At 39.0% G+C, this 18304-nt stretch overlaps 1 protein-coding gene across 3 annotated transcripts in view; it reads right to left on the bottom strand.

The window, feature by feature from the left end:
* Nucleotides 1-18304, bottom strand: part of LOC127972522 (cadherin EGF LAG seven-pass G-type receptor 1-like) — a 100163-nt gene that overhangs the window by 51156 nt on the left and 30703 nt on the right. For all 3 annotated transcript variants that reach the window (XM_052576099.1, XM_052576089.1, XM_052576109.1), the window contains 3 exons: nt 16055-16212; nt 15001-15164; nt 14777-14902 (listed from right to left, as the gene is read on the bottom strand). In XM_052576099.1, the coding sequence (XP_052432059.1) occupies nt 14777-14902; nt 15001-15164; nt 16055-16212 (448 nt within the window). The remainder of the gene's footprint in view (nt 1-14776; nt 14903-15000; nt 15165-16054; nt 16213-18304) is intronic.

Raw genomic sequence — 18304 nt, 5'->3', positions numbered from 1 at the left:
AGCTTTCCATTGAAAAACAGCGATCTGTCGTCGATGCTTGAGGCTTGGATCTTTATAATGATACATAGATTGTCAAGATTAAATTTGTCCCGTTTCATTTAATCTATTCATAAACACTGACACGTGCGAGTTGAGTGGCTTTGAGGACAAGGGCGTCGGGATGCAGACTAAGAGGTTAAACCAGGTACTGGTAGCTTTGGCACTGTGTGCAGGTGTCAAGTACTGTTGGAAAATGAAATCAGCATGAAGTGCTCTAAAACTTTCTGATATGGCTGCGTTGACCTTGGTCCTCAGAAAACACAGTGGACCAACTACAGCAGAATGACATTGTCATGGTTCATGAATGCACCATCTCCTGCTCGTCTCATGTTACGTCATGTTGATTGTTTCATGTGGGCAGCTGCAGCTCATTCCACCAGCCTACTTAATGCCCTGTCTTTCGTCTCTTGTTTGTCAGATCATTGTTTGAGGTCCTTCATGATTCATGTTAGTTCGTCTTCCTGCTCTTCTGCTTCGTGCCTTGTTCACGGTTCCTATCTACAGTGGATTACAGCTTCACCTTGGATCTTTTACCACCATCACCTCTACCAGCGCACTCAAGTCACCAACTCACCTGTCTGTGCTGCCATCGAGGTTCCTGCGTCACCCTCCGACATCTCCTCATCATTACAAACCTTCAATAAACATTCTTACTTGCATTTGCCTCCTGTCCTCCATTATACACGTCACAGAACGATCTGACCAACAATGGAGGCAGTGAGTAATCAACCATCCGCCCTGGAAGAGTTTATCAGCGCCAGTGCTCGGAGGATGGATTCCCAGGAGAGGAATCTTAACGACACTGGTCGCGCAGTTCAGGCTTTGGTGGCGCAGGTGTCCGAGCTCAACCAACAACTACAGCTGCTACAAGTTCCCACTGCGCCGCTCACACCGCTCGTTCCTTCCACACCATCGCCAAGGTGGCTTTCGTATTAACCCTGCTCACTGGGAGGGCGGCATTATGGGGAACAGCGGTGTGGGAGAACCAGGATCCATGCTGCGCCTCGTTCCAGACACTCTCCGCCGAGATGAGGGTGAGTCTTTGATCGGGCCGTCGCCGGGAGGGAGGCGGCGAGGATGCTCGCTGAGCTACATCAGCATGAGAGATTCGTCTCGGATTATTCCATCGAGTTCCGAACTCTGGCGGTGGAGTGTCATTGGAACGAGGAGGCGCAGTGGGACATGTTCCTGCATGGGCTGGCTGACCGCATCCAGAGAGAGATCTACGCCCTGGACCTTCCGACTTCTCTAAACAGGCTTATTGAACTTGCTTTGCTGGTTGATGCATGTCTGACGCGAGTGGAGCGATGAAACCTATCCAGTTCCACACCCAGACTGACATGCGGGCCAGCGGCGGGGGCGTGTCCAGCCCCTCCTACGATCACGAGCCCATGCAGGTAGGGCGAGCTCGGCTTTCCCAGGAGGAGAAGGAGAGGCGGAGGTCCCTGGCCCTGTGCCTTTACTGCGAGGGAACCGGGCATCACGCTTACACCTGTCCGGTAAAAGGCCAAGCCCGGTAGTACGTATGAGGCTATATCAAGTGGGATCTCCGCCGAGAAGACCTCATCATCATCCACACTCCTCCCGGTAAGACTAAGATGGTCAGCACAGATTCACGACTGTCAAGCACTACTGGACTCAGGGGCGGAAGGTAATTTCTTGGACAGTAGACTGGCACACAGACTACACATTCCCCTCAGACCCCTCACGCACCACATCATGGTTCACGCCCTCAATGAACAGAAACTACTGGTCATATCTCACGTCACTGAAGACATCACCCTCATCACATCAGGTAACCACTCTGAGACTATCTCCTTCCACATTCTTGACTCTCCACTGGCACCCATAGTCCTTGGTCACCCCTGGCTTCTCCTTCACAACCCCAAAATAGACTGGTCCAATTCCAATTCTATTCTGGCCTGGACTAATCAATGTCATGAGTCTTGTCTAGTGTCTGCTTGTCTGTCTGTTTCTATGTCTGTGTTTCAGGAGGAGGCAGAGGGCACTTTGAATACTTGGTTATGCCCTTCGGATTCTCCAACTCCCCAGCAGTCTTCAAGGCATTCGTCAACGATGTGCTGCGAGATATGATTGATCAATTCATATATGTCTACCTGGACGACATATAGATTTTTTCCTCTTCTCTCACAGACATGGCACCCCAAACCATCACTGACTGTGGAATCTTTACACTGGACCTCAAGCAACATGGATTGTGTGCCTCTCCTCTCTTCCTCCAGACTCTGGGACCCTGATTTCCATAGGAAATGCAACATTTACTTTCATCAGGGAACATAGCTTTGGACCATTTAGCAGCAGTCCAGTCCTTTTTTTAGGGAGACACTGCCTGTTGTTCAAGAGTGGCTTGACACAAGAAATGCTACAGCTGGGACCCATGTCTTGCATATTGCATATCTCCCCCACATTTTTATATGGGTTTTGTTTCACAATCCTCTCCAGGGTGCAGTTATCCCTATTGCTTCTACACTTTTTTCTACCACATCTTTTCTTTCCCTTCCCCTCTCTATCAATGTAATTGGACACAGAGCTCTGTGAACAGTCAGCCTATTTTGCAATGACCTTTTGTGTCCTCCTTGTGCAAGGTGTCAATGGTCGTATTTTGGACAACTGTCAAGTCAACAGTCTTCCTCATGATTGTGTAGCCTACAAAACTAGACTGTGAGACCATTTAAAGGCCTTTGCATGTATTTTGAATTAATTAGCTGAATAGAGTGTGGCACTAGGTGTCTTCAATATTTAACCTTTTTATAATATCCAAATGTTTTGAGATACTGAATTTGGGATTTTCCTTAGTTGTCAGTTATAATCATCAAAATTAAAATAAATAAACATTTGACATATATCAGTCTGTGTGTAATGAATAAATATAATATACAAGTTTCACTTTTAGAATGGAATTAGTGAACTCAATCAACTTTTTGATTAGATTTTAATTATATGATCAGCACCGGTAAATACAGTACAATGAAGGGTGACCATTCATGCTCTTTTTCCAGAACACGTCCTGGCCAAGATTTCAATATTGCCTAAAATATCCAGGTTTTTGGTTTGTTTCCTGTTTTTATACTTGCTGTAGGTAATAATCGAAAAGTAGCAATGAACATGCATTGGTTAATCATGGCACATGAGAAGGTGGGATCTACAGAAAACTGCACAGTCTGCACAGTGCTGCTTCAAGTTGAAAGCAAGTATGAAAACAGGAAACCAAAACCTGGATATTTTAGGCAATATAAAATCCTGGCCAGGACATGTATGGGGAAAAATAGCACGCATGGTATCCCTACAAAATGAACTGAAGTATCAATTATTTCCTAATGACATTAATGTGACTGAATTTTGAGAAGTTGCCTAGGAACTGCCATCCTATGCAGGCAGAATTACATATTTTACTTGAGATGAACACTCTATTTGTGCTATGGCACAAGTGTAGAGGTGATAATAACTAAATTATGCTTTGCCATTAGCTATAAAACAGAGCTATCTTTTAATGAAAACAAAAATTGGGGCTACTTCAGGCATCCATTTAATTAGCATCAAAAATAATACCCTTTCTTGGCAGGCACGCTTCCCTGCCAAAACATAAAATTAGAGAAGGCTGTTTCAGTCAACACTGTTGTATGTTAGATGATGACATTACTTGATCATCCAGAATTCATAAATGAGCAATGCCCCAACAGGCCTGTGGAGGGACCTAAAAGAGAACAGCAAGTATCATGCTATCCCTTCTTGTTCGGACTTACATAATGTCAAACCACAAAAAACAGCCAGTGGGGATGTTAGGTATATTATCATTCGGGTTGTTCCAACACATGCAAGCACACCCACTTTCAAACACATCTGCCAATTAATCACAGTAGCATTGTAAAGCAGTGTGTAAAGTTCTGTTGAGTATGTATCAGTATTGACTGCCAAAGATGGTAAATGTGGCAAATGTATTGGCCTGTAAACTTTAACAAGCATGTTTTTCCAAACCGCAAGAGTGCTACCTTCACAAATCCACAAAGAAAGAGGTAAGAACAGAAGGCTTTGTACTTCCTGTAGCTCCGAGCATGTGTGGGAACAGTCATTTTAAACTAGACTGTCAGTTACTCCAAAACTGATAATTAAATTATGTCCCAAAAACCAAATGAGCTGTCTACTTAAAAATTGTTACTATAAGTTCTAAGATAGAATCTAATTAGTTAAATCTAAGACAACTTTGCTGTATCTTTAACAGAGATGGCAATCCCAGAATGCATTGCAACAAGCATGGTGAAACAGTTACAAAACAATACAATACAAATTTTGTCGTTGACCAAATACCTTTCCAGCATCATTACATACCATCACAAAAATAAAACTTAAGGGGGGGGGGGGGGGGTGAAATGCTATTTCATGCATACTGAGTTTTTTACACTGTTAAAGAGTTGGATTCCCATGCTAAACATGGATAAAGTTTCAAAAATTAAGTAGTACGTTTGAAGGAGTATTTTTGTTCCAAAAATACCTCTTCCGGTTTGTCACAAGTTTCGGAAAGTTTTTTTCGAGTATGGCTCTGTGTGATGTTCGATGGAGCGGAATTTCCTTATATGGGTCCTAAGGGCACTTCTCCCGGAAGAGCGCGCTCCCGTAGAGCAGAGCACTGAGAGCAGAGACATTCACTGATCAGAGCGAGAGCGAAATGTCACAAAAGAAGTGTGTTTTTGGTTGCCAGGGCAAAAAAACCCTGCACAGATGACCAAAAAAAAAAACAGCATTAAGGGACCAGTGGATGGAGTTTAATTTTACAGAGCATCAACGGAGTTGTGCAAGTGTTTTTGTTTGTTCCCTATGTAACCCCTCTCTCCCAGGTCCTCTCCGAAGCTCCTCGCACTCACTCCGAGTGGGGCTTGAACCCGGGTCTTCGGCATGGGAGGCGGACGCACTAACAAGGAGGCTAAATGGCTACAGTCACTAGTGTCTGTCGCTAGTGCGTCTTTTGAGATCGGGGAGTGAGGTTTACCTGCACAGCACTACTCGCTGGCCTCCGTTACACCTGCATTTCGAAGATGCTTGTTTTACTAACAAGGCCTAGTTTGACGCCGGATTTGCATATCGTTTATTTCTTGAGGATAATGCAGTCCCAACGAAAAAGGGTCACGATCGTGTGTTGGAACCACAGGCGGTGAGTAAAACTGCTTCAAATATCTCTGTGTTGTTAACTTAGCTATCGGCGCATAAGCACATCAAGTAAACAACATGCGATATTGTCATCAAACTGCACTTTCCACATGTACACATAAAAAAAAAAAAAAAAGACGACATAAAGTGGAACTTAGTCATTTTCCAAAACCGCTAAGCAAATATATACAGTTTCAGCAGGGCCGGCCCGAGGCATAAGTGAACTAAGCGGCTGCTTGGGGCCCCCTGGCCAATAGGGGGCCCCCCAATCATGATTTTTTTTTTTTTTTTTTTTTTACAATTAAATAACTTAAACAAGTGATATAAATGAATGAATGAATGAATACGAATGAATAAATGAATAATTCGAGATAAGAAAATTCTGATTTGTGGACAACTGTTGCTGTGTCTGCTAGCGTTTGAGTCATGCACAATTGCGCATAGACACCTGGCGTGCATTGACAATTCGCGCCGGCGCGCAAGTGCACGTCACTATAATAAATGTTATAAATGATAAGCCATGTCACAAAAAAAGGACGTATCCCTCTGGTGCCGAAAAGAGAAAAAAGAAAAAGACAGAGGAGGAGAAAAAAAGAGCAAGATAAAGGTATATTTGCAAGTTGCATGATTATTTACAGTATGTTTTGTGCAGCATCAGCACAAATTTTGCTCATGTCACTTGAGGTAGCAGCTAGTCATGACTCATGATCTTATATATAAGCCATCACCAGAGCTAACGTTAAATCCCCGCCATCAACAGTGAAATGTCTCGCATTATTAATATACATTTATCTAGGTGTATTTCACGTATTGATTATAGATACCATTTTAAGTTGGAGAGAACATGGGAACTTAACCTTCTAAGTGAAAGGGATGCCATATTTCTTTATTATTTCTTTATTAATATGGTGGTGAGTGATGTAGCAGTGCTATCCTCACATTTATAAGCTGCAGTAGATCACCATGTTAAGTTTTCACCATACTGCAATTATGCCTCATTTGCCAATAGAATATTAATTGTTAGGTGTGGTCACTGGTGTGGAATTGCTTGTTGTGTAAGTAATGATGGCAAAACAAACTCATTCTGCTCGATCAACTATGCACTTATGCAATGCTTTTTTTTTTTTTCAGGAACACTGTTAAAGTACTTTGGAGCACAACCAACTCTACCCACCCCTGATGTTTCAGGTGTCAGTGCCTCCACAGCTGATGATACAGCAGGTGAGGTTTTTTATGATGGCAAATGGTTACTTAGCCTGTTAATATGACATGACACATTTAACATAGCTTTTTATTTATTGATTTATTTATTTGTTTGTTTGTTTGTTTATTTTATCATTGCAGGTTCATCCACTGCAGAGTTACAAGCACCTGAAAGTGACGAGCAGTTACAAGCACTTACATTCACTGATACATCGGTTTCAACCTCAGCCGGCATGACAGGTCAGTTAATCTAACAGTTTTTGTTTTGTGTTAGCTTTACTGTAAAATATCCTGTGTTATGTTATAATTCTATTTTTTTTTTTTATCTAATGTCCCTACAGGTCCTTCTACATATGCACCCACTACTATAGATTTCCCATCCACTCCCTCAACAAGCTCCAGCTATCAAGATAGATCAACAGCTCCTCCAGTTGACCCAGTTGAATGGTCAGAATTCCTGTCAGACTCAGAAAGGACTGATCTGGTAAGAAGAGGGCCAGTGCCAATAAGTGACACCTTCACCTTCCCCAAGAAATCAGATGGAAGAAGCTTTCACTACCACTATACATACAATTAGTTAGTGGGGAAAAAATCAAGCGAAGCTGGTTAATTTATAAAAAAAAAAAAAAAAAAGATGCGGTTTACTGCTTCTGTTGCAAATTATTCTCGAGGAAGTCCACAAAACTGTCAACAGAGGGACAGCATGATTGGTAAATGTAGGTGCTTTGCTGAAACAGCATGAGAATAGTCCAGATCATTGCAATAACACGGTGAAGTGGAAAGACTTTGCCCTCCATCTTTCTAAGCAGAAGACTATTGATGCAACAGAAATGGTCCTTTTGGAGGCAGAAAAAAATCGTTGGAGAGATGTTCTCATCCGTTTGATTAGTATCATTCAGTCTTTGGCAGAGAGGAATCTTGCACTCAGTGGGTCTGTCGATACTTTGCATCAGGCCAACAATGGGAACTTCCTTAAAGAGGTGGAACTGATAGCAAAATTTGACCCAGTGTTAAAAGACCACATCAGACGAATTGATAGTGGAATACAGCACAACACGTACCTAGGTAAGACTATCCAGAATGAGCTGATAGAGTGTGTCAGTGACAAAATAATTGAGGTAATGGTGGCAGAAATCAAGGACTGCAAATATTATTCAATTATTTTAGACTGTACACCTGATGTTAGTCACCATGAACAAATGTCTGTTGTGGTGCGCACAGTCACTCTGGGCAAAACACCAGAAATAAAAGAGCACTTTTTAGGATTTCTGATAGCTCCAGAATCCACTGGCCTGGGTTTGTCCAGTCTAATTCTTAACAGGCTTGAGGAATTGAACATCCCTTTTCAGGATTGTCGGGGGCAGTCCTATGACAATGGGGCTAATATGAAGAGAAAAACAAAGGTGTGCAGGCTAGGCTATTGGTTAAAAATCCAAGAGCTTTTTATGTGCCTTGCAGTTCTCATACTCTAAACCTGACGGTGTCAGATGCAGCTAAAGCATCAACGGATGCTTCTTGTTTTTTTGGAAATGTGGAGAAGGTGTACAATTTGTTCGCTGGGTCCACTCAAAGGTGGGCCATCTTACGGAAGTTTGTTTACCTCACCCTTAAGTCCTGGAGTGAGACGCGCTGGGAAAGCCGGATAAAAAGCATTGAAGCTTTGCGCTACCACTCAGAGAAGGTGAGGGAAGCCCTGCTAGAAGTTAGAAATAAAGCGACTGACCCTGTAGTGGCTGTTGAAGCCAACTCCCTTGCAGAAGAAATAGGTTCATTTAGATTTCAGATTTGTTGTGTTGTCTGGTGTGACATTTTGTCTAAAATTAACATCACTAGCAAGCTTCTACAGTCAACCAACATGCAGCTTGATGTAGCTGTTAACCTTGTACAAAAGAACAAAGCCGAACTCATCAGTTACCGAAAAACAGGCTTCTGTGATGCACAGACATCTGCAAAAGAAATTTGTGAGCAGATGAACACAGAAGCAGTGCTGAAAGAAAAGCGACTGCGTTCTACAAAAAGGCACTTTGCCTATGAGGCTGCAGATGAGCCGATAGTGGATGCTATGAAGAGGCTAGAAGTGTCCTTTTTTAATGCTGTAGTGGACTGTAGCATTCAGTCGTTGGAGGATAGATTTAAGTCTCTAAGTGAGGTTAAAGAAAACTTTGGAGATCTGCTCAATTTTAGGGAGCTAGATCGGAAGGTCCGGAGGGAACAATGTGAGCTTCTTGGGGAAAAACTCTCTTGTGGAGAGGAGGCTGATATTGATGGTAGTGCACTGGCTGTAGAGATTGAGAGTCTTCCTGAACTTCCCCAAACTATGATGACCGCCCTTGAGCTTCTCACATACCTCTCACAAAATGAGATGTGTGAGCTTTACCCAAATCTTTGGGTAGCTCTCAGGATAGCCTGCACTCTGCCTGTGACAGTTGCCTCAGCAGAGAGGAGCTTTTCCAAGCTCAAATTGATTAAAACATACTTGAGATCATCAATGGCCCAGGAAAGACTAAGTGGACTTGCAGTTATTAGTATTAATAACAAAGTTGGCCAAGCAATACCATACAATGATGTCATCAGTGACTTTGCCTCAAGAAAAGCAAGGAAGGAACGATTTTGAGGTGATTGTTGTATAATTGCCATCGTTGAACCCTTGCTATTCTTATGTTTCTAATTTATCTATTTTTTTGAAAATTATAATTTTGATTATATTTATGTTTGTCTATTTTGGTTTTATATAAAAGATTGCATATTTAATGCACATTTACAAATTATTTATTTCATGTTTTGTTCAAGTTTGTATTCAAAAGTTTAAGAATAAAGTATTTTAAGTATCGATTGTTTTATTATTTATTTTGTATTAATACATAACCTCACTGTATTCATTTATAATTTAACATTATAGTGTGACATTTGTGGCAATAATCTTCAACCATAGGTGACTTCACGTGGTGGGAGGGGGGCCCCCAAATCAAATGCTGCTTAGGGCCCCCAAGAGGCTCGGGCCGGCACTGAGTTTCAATACATACCACATAGAGACGTCCTGCTGTAGTCGTTGCTGCTGCTGCTCTTGTTAAATTTCAGCCTCTGGATCTGATTCTGGATCATAAATATACGGCTGAATCTGACTGTTAGCCATGGTTTGTTTTGGATGATGGTTTTTTCCTCACGGTAATGTCACAGCTTACACGCGGTCTCAACGCAAAAGCCTACTTGCGCTCGTGATTCTTTAGCTCCGCCCACACGTCACGCCTCCAGGAGCTCAGACAGACTATTTTTTTTACAGACTATTTTTCTCTTATAAATATAATAAAACTAAAGACTTTTTGGGGTTATGAAGGATGCAGTACTACTCTATAGGTACTCAAGATTAACAGGATATTGAGTGAAAATGAGCATTTCACCCCCCCTTTAAAATGAAAAATAAAATGTAAAAGCTATACTAAAAAGATACGATTTCAATCTAGATTTAAAAGCCAATATTTTGGAACAATACCATACAGTGTTTTAAAAACCATTAAGAGAACCTTAAACTCAATTCTACATTTTACAGGCAACCAGTCTAAAAAAAAAAAAAAAAAACAGAACTGGGGTTAATTCTCTCCCTCATCTTTGTGTGAGTCAAAAGTCTAACAGCAGCATTTTGCACTAATTAAAGATGAGATAATTAACTCTGTGAAATACCTATATAAAATAATTACAATAATCAATGCGTGATGATACAAAAGCATGAATAAAATGTCCAGGTCCTTAAACGGGAGAACTGATTTCAGTTTAGAAATCATTCTTATGTGTTGATAAATGGTAGCCTTCACAACATTAGTAACCTGTTCTAAAACTAAAGCTGAATCCATTATAACACCTAAATTCTTAACATGATCTGAAACACTTAACCTCATAGACAATAGCCTACTTATAATTTCCTTGGAAGCAGAAAAGGGTCCAAAGACAACACATTCAGTTTTATTAGTATTAAGATGAAAAAAATTGCTTGCCAACCAAGCTCTAATCTCACCTAAACACTGAACAAGTCCATCAAAGGATTGAGAGCCATTTGGATCTATTGGAATATATAACTATATACAGTATTGTTCAAAATAATAGCAGTACAATGTGACTAACCAGAATAATCAAGGATTTCGTATATTTTTTTATTTCTACGTGGCAAACAAGTTACCAGTAGGTTCAGTAGATTCTCAGAAAACAAATGAGACCCAGCATTCATGATATGCACGCTCTTAAGGCTGTGCAATTGGGCAATTAGTTGAATTAGTTGAAAGGGGTGTGTTCAAAAAAATAGCAGTGTGGCATTCAATCACTGAGGTCATCAATTTTGTGAAGAAACAGGTGTGAATCAGGTGGCCCCTATTTAAGGATGAAGCCAACACTTGTTGAACATGCATTTGAAAGCTGAGGAAAATGGGTCGTTCAAGACATTGTTCAGAAGAACAGCGTACTTTGATTAAAAAGTTGATTAGAGAGGGGAAAACCTATAAAGAGGTGCAAAAAATGATAGGCTGTTCAGCTAAAATGATCTCCAATGCCTTAAAATGGAGAGCAAAACCAGAGAGACGTGGAAGAAAACGGAAGACAACCATCAAAATGGATAGAAGAATAACCAGAATGGCAAAGGCTCAGCCAATGATCACCTCCAGGATGATCAAAGACAGTCTGGAGTTACCTGTAAGTACTGTGACAGTTAGAAGACGTCTGTGTGAAGCTAATCTATTTTCAAGAATCCCCCGCAAAGTCCCTCTGTTAAAAAAAAGGCATGTGCAGAAGAGGTTACAATTTGCCAAAGAACACATCAACTGGCCTAAAGAGAAATGGAGGAACATTTTGTGGACTGATGAGAGTAAAATTGTTTTTTTTGGGTCCAAGGGCCACAGGCAGTTTGTGAGACGACCCCCAAACTCTGAATTCAAGCCACAGTACACAGTGAAGACAGTGAAGCATGGAGGTGCAAGCATCATGATATGGGCATGTTTCTCCTACTATGGTGTTGGGCCTATTTATCGCATACCAGGGATCATGGATCAGTTTGCATATGTTAAAATACTTGAAGAGGTCATGTTGCCCTATGCTGAAGAGGACATGCCCTTGAAATGGTTGTTTCAACAAGACAATGACCCAAAACACACTAGTAAACGGGCAAAGTCTTGGTTCCAAACCAACAAAATTAATGTTATGGAGTGGCCAGCCCAATCTCCAGACCTTAATCCAATTGAGAACTTGTGGGGTGATATCAAAAATGCTGTTTCTGAAGCAAAACCAAGAAATGTAAATGAATTGTGGAATGTTGTTAAAGAATCATGGAGTGGAATAACAGCTGAGAGGTGCCACAAGTTGGTTGACTACATGCCACACAGATGTCAAGCAGTTTTAAAAAACTGTGGTCATGCAACTAAATATTAGTTTAGTGATTCACAGGATTGCTAAATCCCAGAAAAAAAAAATGTTTGTACAAAATAGTTTTGAGTTTGTACAGTCAAAGGTAGACTCTGCTATTTTTTTGAACACACCCCTTTCAACTAATTGCCCAATTGCACAGCCTTAAGAGCATGCATATCATGAATGCTGGGTCTTGTTTGTTTTCTGAGAATCTACTGAACCTACTGGTAACTTGTTTGCCACGTAGCAATAAAAAATATACTAAAAACCTTGATTATTCTGGTTAGTCACATTGTACTGCTATTATTTTGAACAATACTGTATATCACGCTCACGAGAGTTTTAACAGTTTGTACACTATGTGAATTAGAGCTGAAGATCTTTGCCCGATCGGGTTCAGGCTTAATTTATATCATCTTACGCGGGCTCTGGTCGGGCTTGCGCTCCGGTTTGCACGGTAAACGAGCAGTCATGTGATGTGTTTCGATTAGCGTGAGAAAGATGTGAAAATGAATGCTGAGTAGGTGTAACGGAGGGTTGTCTCTGGCAATTACGTTTTGGTTGCACCAGCAACTAAAGCAAAGTCTGAGTTGAGGAAAAGTTTTGACCATGTTTGTAATGAGAATAATGAGTGAATAATCAGGGAGTGCAGGAATGCGGCGAAGACATCTACAGTGGATTCAATAATTTTCCTCCACAAAAACATGTAGGCTTAGCCTAATCTCTGTGATTAAAGGTTTTTCAAATGATAACTAATTTTTAATTGATTCTTATATGCATAATGTGGACAGAGTATTTACCTTAATGTAAAAAGAGTTTTTATTAGTGTGTTGGTCTATTTATAGGCTAAATGAGCCTATGTCTATTTAGAGTGCTGAGATGATAAGATGTCACAGAGGGCTTATTTTATTTCTTTATTCCAACTTCCAAGTGGTCTAGTCTACGTTAGTTATGAATAAATTATGTTAAAACATGCATAAATGACTCATTCTTAACAGAAGCCAAAAGAGCTGTGTGTGTCCACACATTTGAATAATGTTGGGCTGTAAACGGATTCGGGCTTTTAAAAAGCTGTCAATCAAAATGTACTTGTCAAGCTCGGGCCGAAAACTGTCGGGCTCGGGTCCTGTCGGGCCTAACTTTTATGGCCCGATTACAGCTCTAATGTGAATAAGAGGTTAACCCTCTGAGATCTAAGGGTATTTTAGGGGCCTGGAGGAGTTTTGCATTGCCCTGACATTTGTGCTTTTTTCAGTTTTTTATAAATATCTAAATGGCTAAAGTCTAATCTCACTGTAATCAGCACAAACTGGGCTATAATAATAATAATATGTGAGCAGCATGTATGTACATGATTGTATTTTTGAGAAAACGGAAAATGTTATGCATGGTTAGAGAAAAACTAAAAAAATTAAATCATTTGAATAAGGCCATAAAACACATAAAAAACATTGGTTCTCTTGAGAACTAGAGCTTGTAGCCTACAATTTTTCTTTCTAAATTATGTGAAAATCATCTTGTTTACTCACTTACTGAAAACAATATATTGATTAAAATTTTCTAAGACTTAAAATTTTCTTTTTGTTGGTAAAAGTCATATGCGAGTAGCCGTCAACTATCATGAATATCATTGTGATTTAAACCTGAGAAGACAAAGGCTCGCATACTGAGAGGGGGGAGTTACAAAAAAGAATGTGAGGACAAAATAAATATATATATCATTTTATGTTTGTAGTTTATTTTGAATATATTTGATTATCCCACAACATAATTTAATATTCACTTGCGTGCATTGAGTGCAGTTAAACAGTGAAGGACGAGAGAGGACCAGTCCTGGGCTATATTTTATGTTTTGCTTTTTATTTGCGTGCATCAGTCATCCGTGAGGGGCTGGTGCGCTGTTTTGTTTATTTTGTGATTATTAAAGTTTCATTTTGATTGTGCGCAGGTTCCCGCCTCCTTCTACCCGATGAATATGGAGATTTTATTATTACATTATCATTATTATTATTATTATTATTAATGTTGAAAAGAGCTGAGAATATTTTTTCAGGTTTTTTGGGAGGGATAAATTGAAAGAACAACATTGTTTGTTACATTTGTTACAGTTAAATTTATTTGTTAAATGTATATTATTTACATCAAGCTTTTGAATGGTATAGTAGTGTATATTGTTATTGAAACTTCATAATATTTCACTTGATTATACATTTAGTCAGGAATTTTAGTTTGGAAAAAGTCTAAATAGTAAAATGTTTGCACGTTATGTGAAAACTAGTACAAGTATATAAATAAATAAAAAGAGACTTACTCATGTTCATGAGAGACTCATGTTTATGATCTCTGCTGAATAAAGCACTTCATTCTTTTTTCCCTGATGAAATCCAAGTCACATCTTTTTGGGGTGAATTGTGTCTTATTCCTCTCATCGCGAAGCAAACAGTAAAATTAAAAAAACCTGAACACTCTCGCTGCGTTGTCTTCTGTTGTATGGGCGTTTTCAAGCCGTGCACTTCAGTGAAACATTATCATCTCAAAAGTGCGTTCAGCACGGGGGCGTGGTCGCATTAGAAGATAATGAAGGGAGACATGCAAAACGGACATTGCATTGTTTTCATATGGATTACTTTATCACAGAATATTTGTTTTCAGCAGAATTTGTTTAGCTTGACATGTCAAGCTTCCTATAGATATATCTCATGTCTCTTCGTTGAGTATTCACTGAGTTAATTTTAATGACGTGTGTCTAAATGAAGATCACAGCAGATAAAGGCTGCAGACAGCACACCTTGTTTGTTATCTTTATTTTATAAATGCACAAAGTTTGTTGTCATTATGTCTGTATCCAAAAAAAAAATAGACCCTTTACAGATTCGATTGATGTTTTGCTCTTATCTGTACGATCAAAACTGAAAGTGTACACATGTACACATTAACATATGTTAATGAGACACATGTATGCATGCTACTAAATAGTCCCACCTACCCTGATCACAGTTCTTGCCGCCCCGGCCTTCAGGACAGTCACAAAAGTAGGTGTTCCACTTATTTTCACACTGAGCACCGTGCTGACACAAACCCTCATAGCAGAAGTTCTTCTTTGCTGGACAACCTGACAGTAAATAAATATATTGGTTTTGAGTAAAAGCAATCTATAAAACAAGTTCACAATGCCCACTATAAATTAGAATTGTTATGTTTGTGTCAGACCTTCAGTGGTGCCATTGTTAGCGATGTAACTGGCCATGTCTATGGATTTACTGTCAATCATCAGGTTCCTCATGCAACCCACAAAGTCCCGGTTCCGTATGGGGAAATCTTCTGGAAGGTTGGGCACCCCACCAAGCAGAAGAGGCCCAGTGAGATCCAAAGACCTGAAGAGGAAAAACAAAACTTTGAAATGTGCTACCAAACTCTCCAACAAGTTAATGGCATCAAAAGCTCACAATCTAGTGAGCTGACCTGCCTTCCACTGTCAAAAGCTGAAAATATTGACAGACATTTGACAAAGATAAACCTTTCTAGTGCAAATTTGTCAGGTGCCTCTTTAGACAATATCAAATGGAGCATACTTTAATGCATTCGTTTGTGCACTAAAATTAAACTTGAGTTTTTATGCATACATTATGGTAAGCGTACAGTGCATGCGAAAGGATTTTCATCATCAGCATAGTACTTTTAATAGATTTTTAGAACCATGCTTTTTGTACTTTTTGTACAGTTCACACACTTTTGATCAGGTATTAGTAAATGTCTAACAGTAATATTGTGAAACATTATTACAATTTAAAATAAAAGTACATCTCATTGACCCCAACTGACATCCTTTAATATCACAGCATGATAAAAAGCTTTATGAGAAAGAAGACAGGTGAAAGAGAGCTTAACTCCTAGCCAGTCTGTCAATTGCTGTGTCCATGACAACAGAGCCATAGGGAATGGAATGTTGCCATGATGTATAAAACAGGTTGTTGCTTATTAGACTAGAGCTATGGGTTAAACCTTCACATTTATCTGTTGTTCTTTCTTTTAAGTGTTTTAATGCACAGTCGTGTTTCAGCATGCAACAACATCTGATGCTGCAATTGCCACCTTAAGTATGAGAAGATCTTTCACAAATGAAAGATTTTTGGATGTGTGTCCTGAAGGAATCTGAATGGGTGTGAGTGAGTAAACAGCAGTGTAATTATGAATAATTACCAAAGGCTAAATATCATGAGAATGAGTTCTTGTTTGATTTACACAGAGAGAGGGATCAACTCACTTCTTTTGTCCCGTCTGGGTGCCCTGGGCAGCGCAGGAGTAGTTGCCGATCTGACTGCCAAAACGCACAGCCATGCCGATGTCACAGTCATCCACCGCAACTACTGCCACCTTCTCACCTGACGGACCTTGAGGCAACCCCAAATGACTTATCTTCGGCTGAAAAGAGAAGAAATGAAAATGTGCTACTGATTAAAGTCATGTCACCTTTATTTATTCGCACTTTATACAATACAGACTGTGTCAAAGCAGCTTTACATTTGTTAAACAGGAAAAATGTGTGCTGATAATGCAAGAGGAACTAAATTAAAACTAAACAGCATGAGCAGTTTCACAGAAACACATTTTGAATGATTTTTACACGTTTTGAAGACGATGAGTATTATAAGTATTGATATCCATTTCTACAATTTATGTAGACAAAAAAAAGTGCTGTAATGTATTGAAATGTATTGAAAATGCAATTGTACTTCTTAAAATATTATATTAATGAAATAAAAGGCCACTTTAGTACACTTTCATGATTGTTAGACAGATGTTTAAAGAGTTCACTTTGTAAAAAAAGTTTTCTTATAAAGTACATTTTAATTTATTATGATTTAACATTTCTTTGTCATGCTTTAAAGAACTATAATTATTTTTGTGTTGACAATTTACTAAAGCAAATGTGAAGCACTGGCTTACAATTTTATCTACAGTGTGACATTCAATATTGCTTTTAAAATAAATGTATTTTACATGTACGAAATTCTAAATTCACCAAGTGTCTGGAAACATTATATTTAGTTATTTTAAAGTATATTATTACCATAATAATTAAATGTTTCCTGTGTTGGCAAAATGAATCGCAATGAGCAAATTTTCAAAAGATTAGTTATTTTGATTTTCACAATGCCCACAAAAAAACTAAAAAACTACAACTTAAAAATGATTTATGGGAAAAATCAAATTAAAGATTTCTGAAGTTTCCCAAAGCAAAATCACCTATCAACTTTGCATCTTTTCCTCCACTTATTTTTTTAATAATAATCACAAAATAGCTATTTTTGTTTTATCTTTGCTATTAAAAAAAAATTTACGAAGATGCAAATAAAACAAAACTTCTTAAAAGAAGCATTCATGCTGTTTTCTGTTTTCAATGACAAAAACAGTTCAATCAAGAGCAGAGTGTAATGCACACATATCAGATGTTTTTCCCTAACAGTCAACCGAAACTTAAGAGTTAACAAATTATATTTTCAAGAAATACCCACAAAGACGATGCTCTCTGAATGCGGTAAAACACGCTTTGTGAATCAAAAAGCTTTTAATTTTGGTTTTATTGTATTTTCATTTGGAGAATTTGAACACAGTGTGACAAAAACAAAATTTAAACATGGGAAAAACATCTGAGATTAGTTTATTATATCCAGGAGAATGTTTAAATATGGAATTAAGTACATTTGATTCAACTGAATTAGCAACTGATCTAATATTAGTGGGCAAAGCAAGAACATTTAGCAAAATGCTAATTGCTTCAGTTGAAGCACGATACATGTCCATCATTGCAAATGCGACAAAAAGACAGGTTACTTCCATTTACGCTCACACTGCTTCCTTTTATACTGAGATGCCTTCCGTTTGCACTGAAAAGTTCACGCATATCCACATATGAAATCACCGGGCCCACTCATCGTTTTAATCATACACTAGATTTAATTATATCGCATGGAATCGATCTTACTGCTATAGATATTGTACCTCAAAGTGATGATATTACAGACCATTTCCTTGTATCGTGCATGCTGCGTATAACTGATATTAACTATATGTCGCAGCGATACCGTCTGGGCAGAACTATTGTTCCAGCCACCAAAGAAAGATTCGCAAATAACCTGCCTGATCTATCTCAACTGCTATTTGTACCCAAAAATACACATGAATTAGACGAAATTACTGACAACATGGGCACTATTTTCTCTAATACATTAGAAGCTGTTGCCCCGATCAAATTGAAAAAAGTTAGAGAAAAACGTACCATGGTATAACAGTAATACTCACTCTCTCAAGAAAGTAACTCGTAGTCTTGAACGCAAATGGAGAAAAACTAACTTAGAAGTTTTTAGGATTGCATGGAAAAACAGTATGTCCAGCTATAGACAAGCTCTAAAAACTGCTAGGGCAGAGCATATACACAAACTCATTGAAAATAACCAAAACAATCCAAGGTTTTTATTTAGCACAGTGGCTAAGTTAACAAATTACCAGACGC

This window comes from Carassius gibelio, chromosome A4, assembly GCF_023724105.1.
Source record: "Carassius gibelio isolate Cgi1373 ecotype wild population from Czech Republic chromosome A4, carGib1.2-hapl.c, whole genome shotgun sequence".
Lineage (NCBI taxonomy): Eukaryota > Metazoa > Chordata > Actinopteri > Cypriniformes > Cyprinidae > Carassius > Carassius gibelio.
This window is presented reverse-complemented; position numbering and strand designations above follow the sequence as displayed.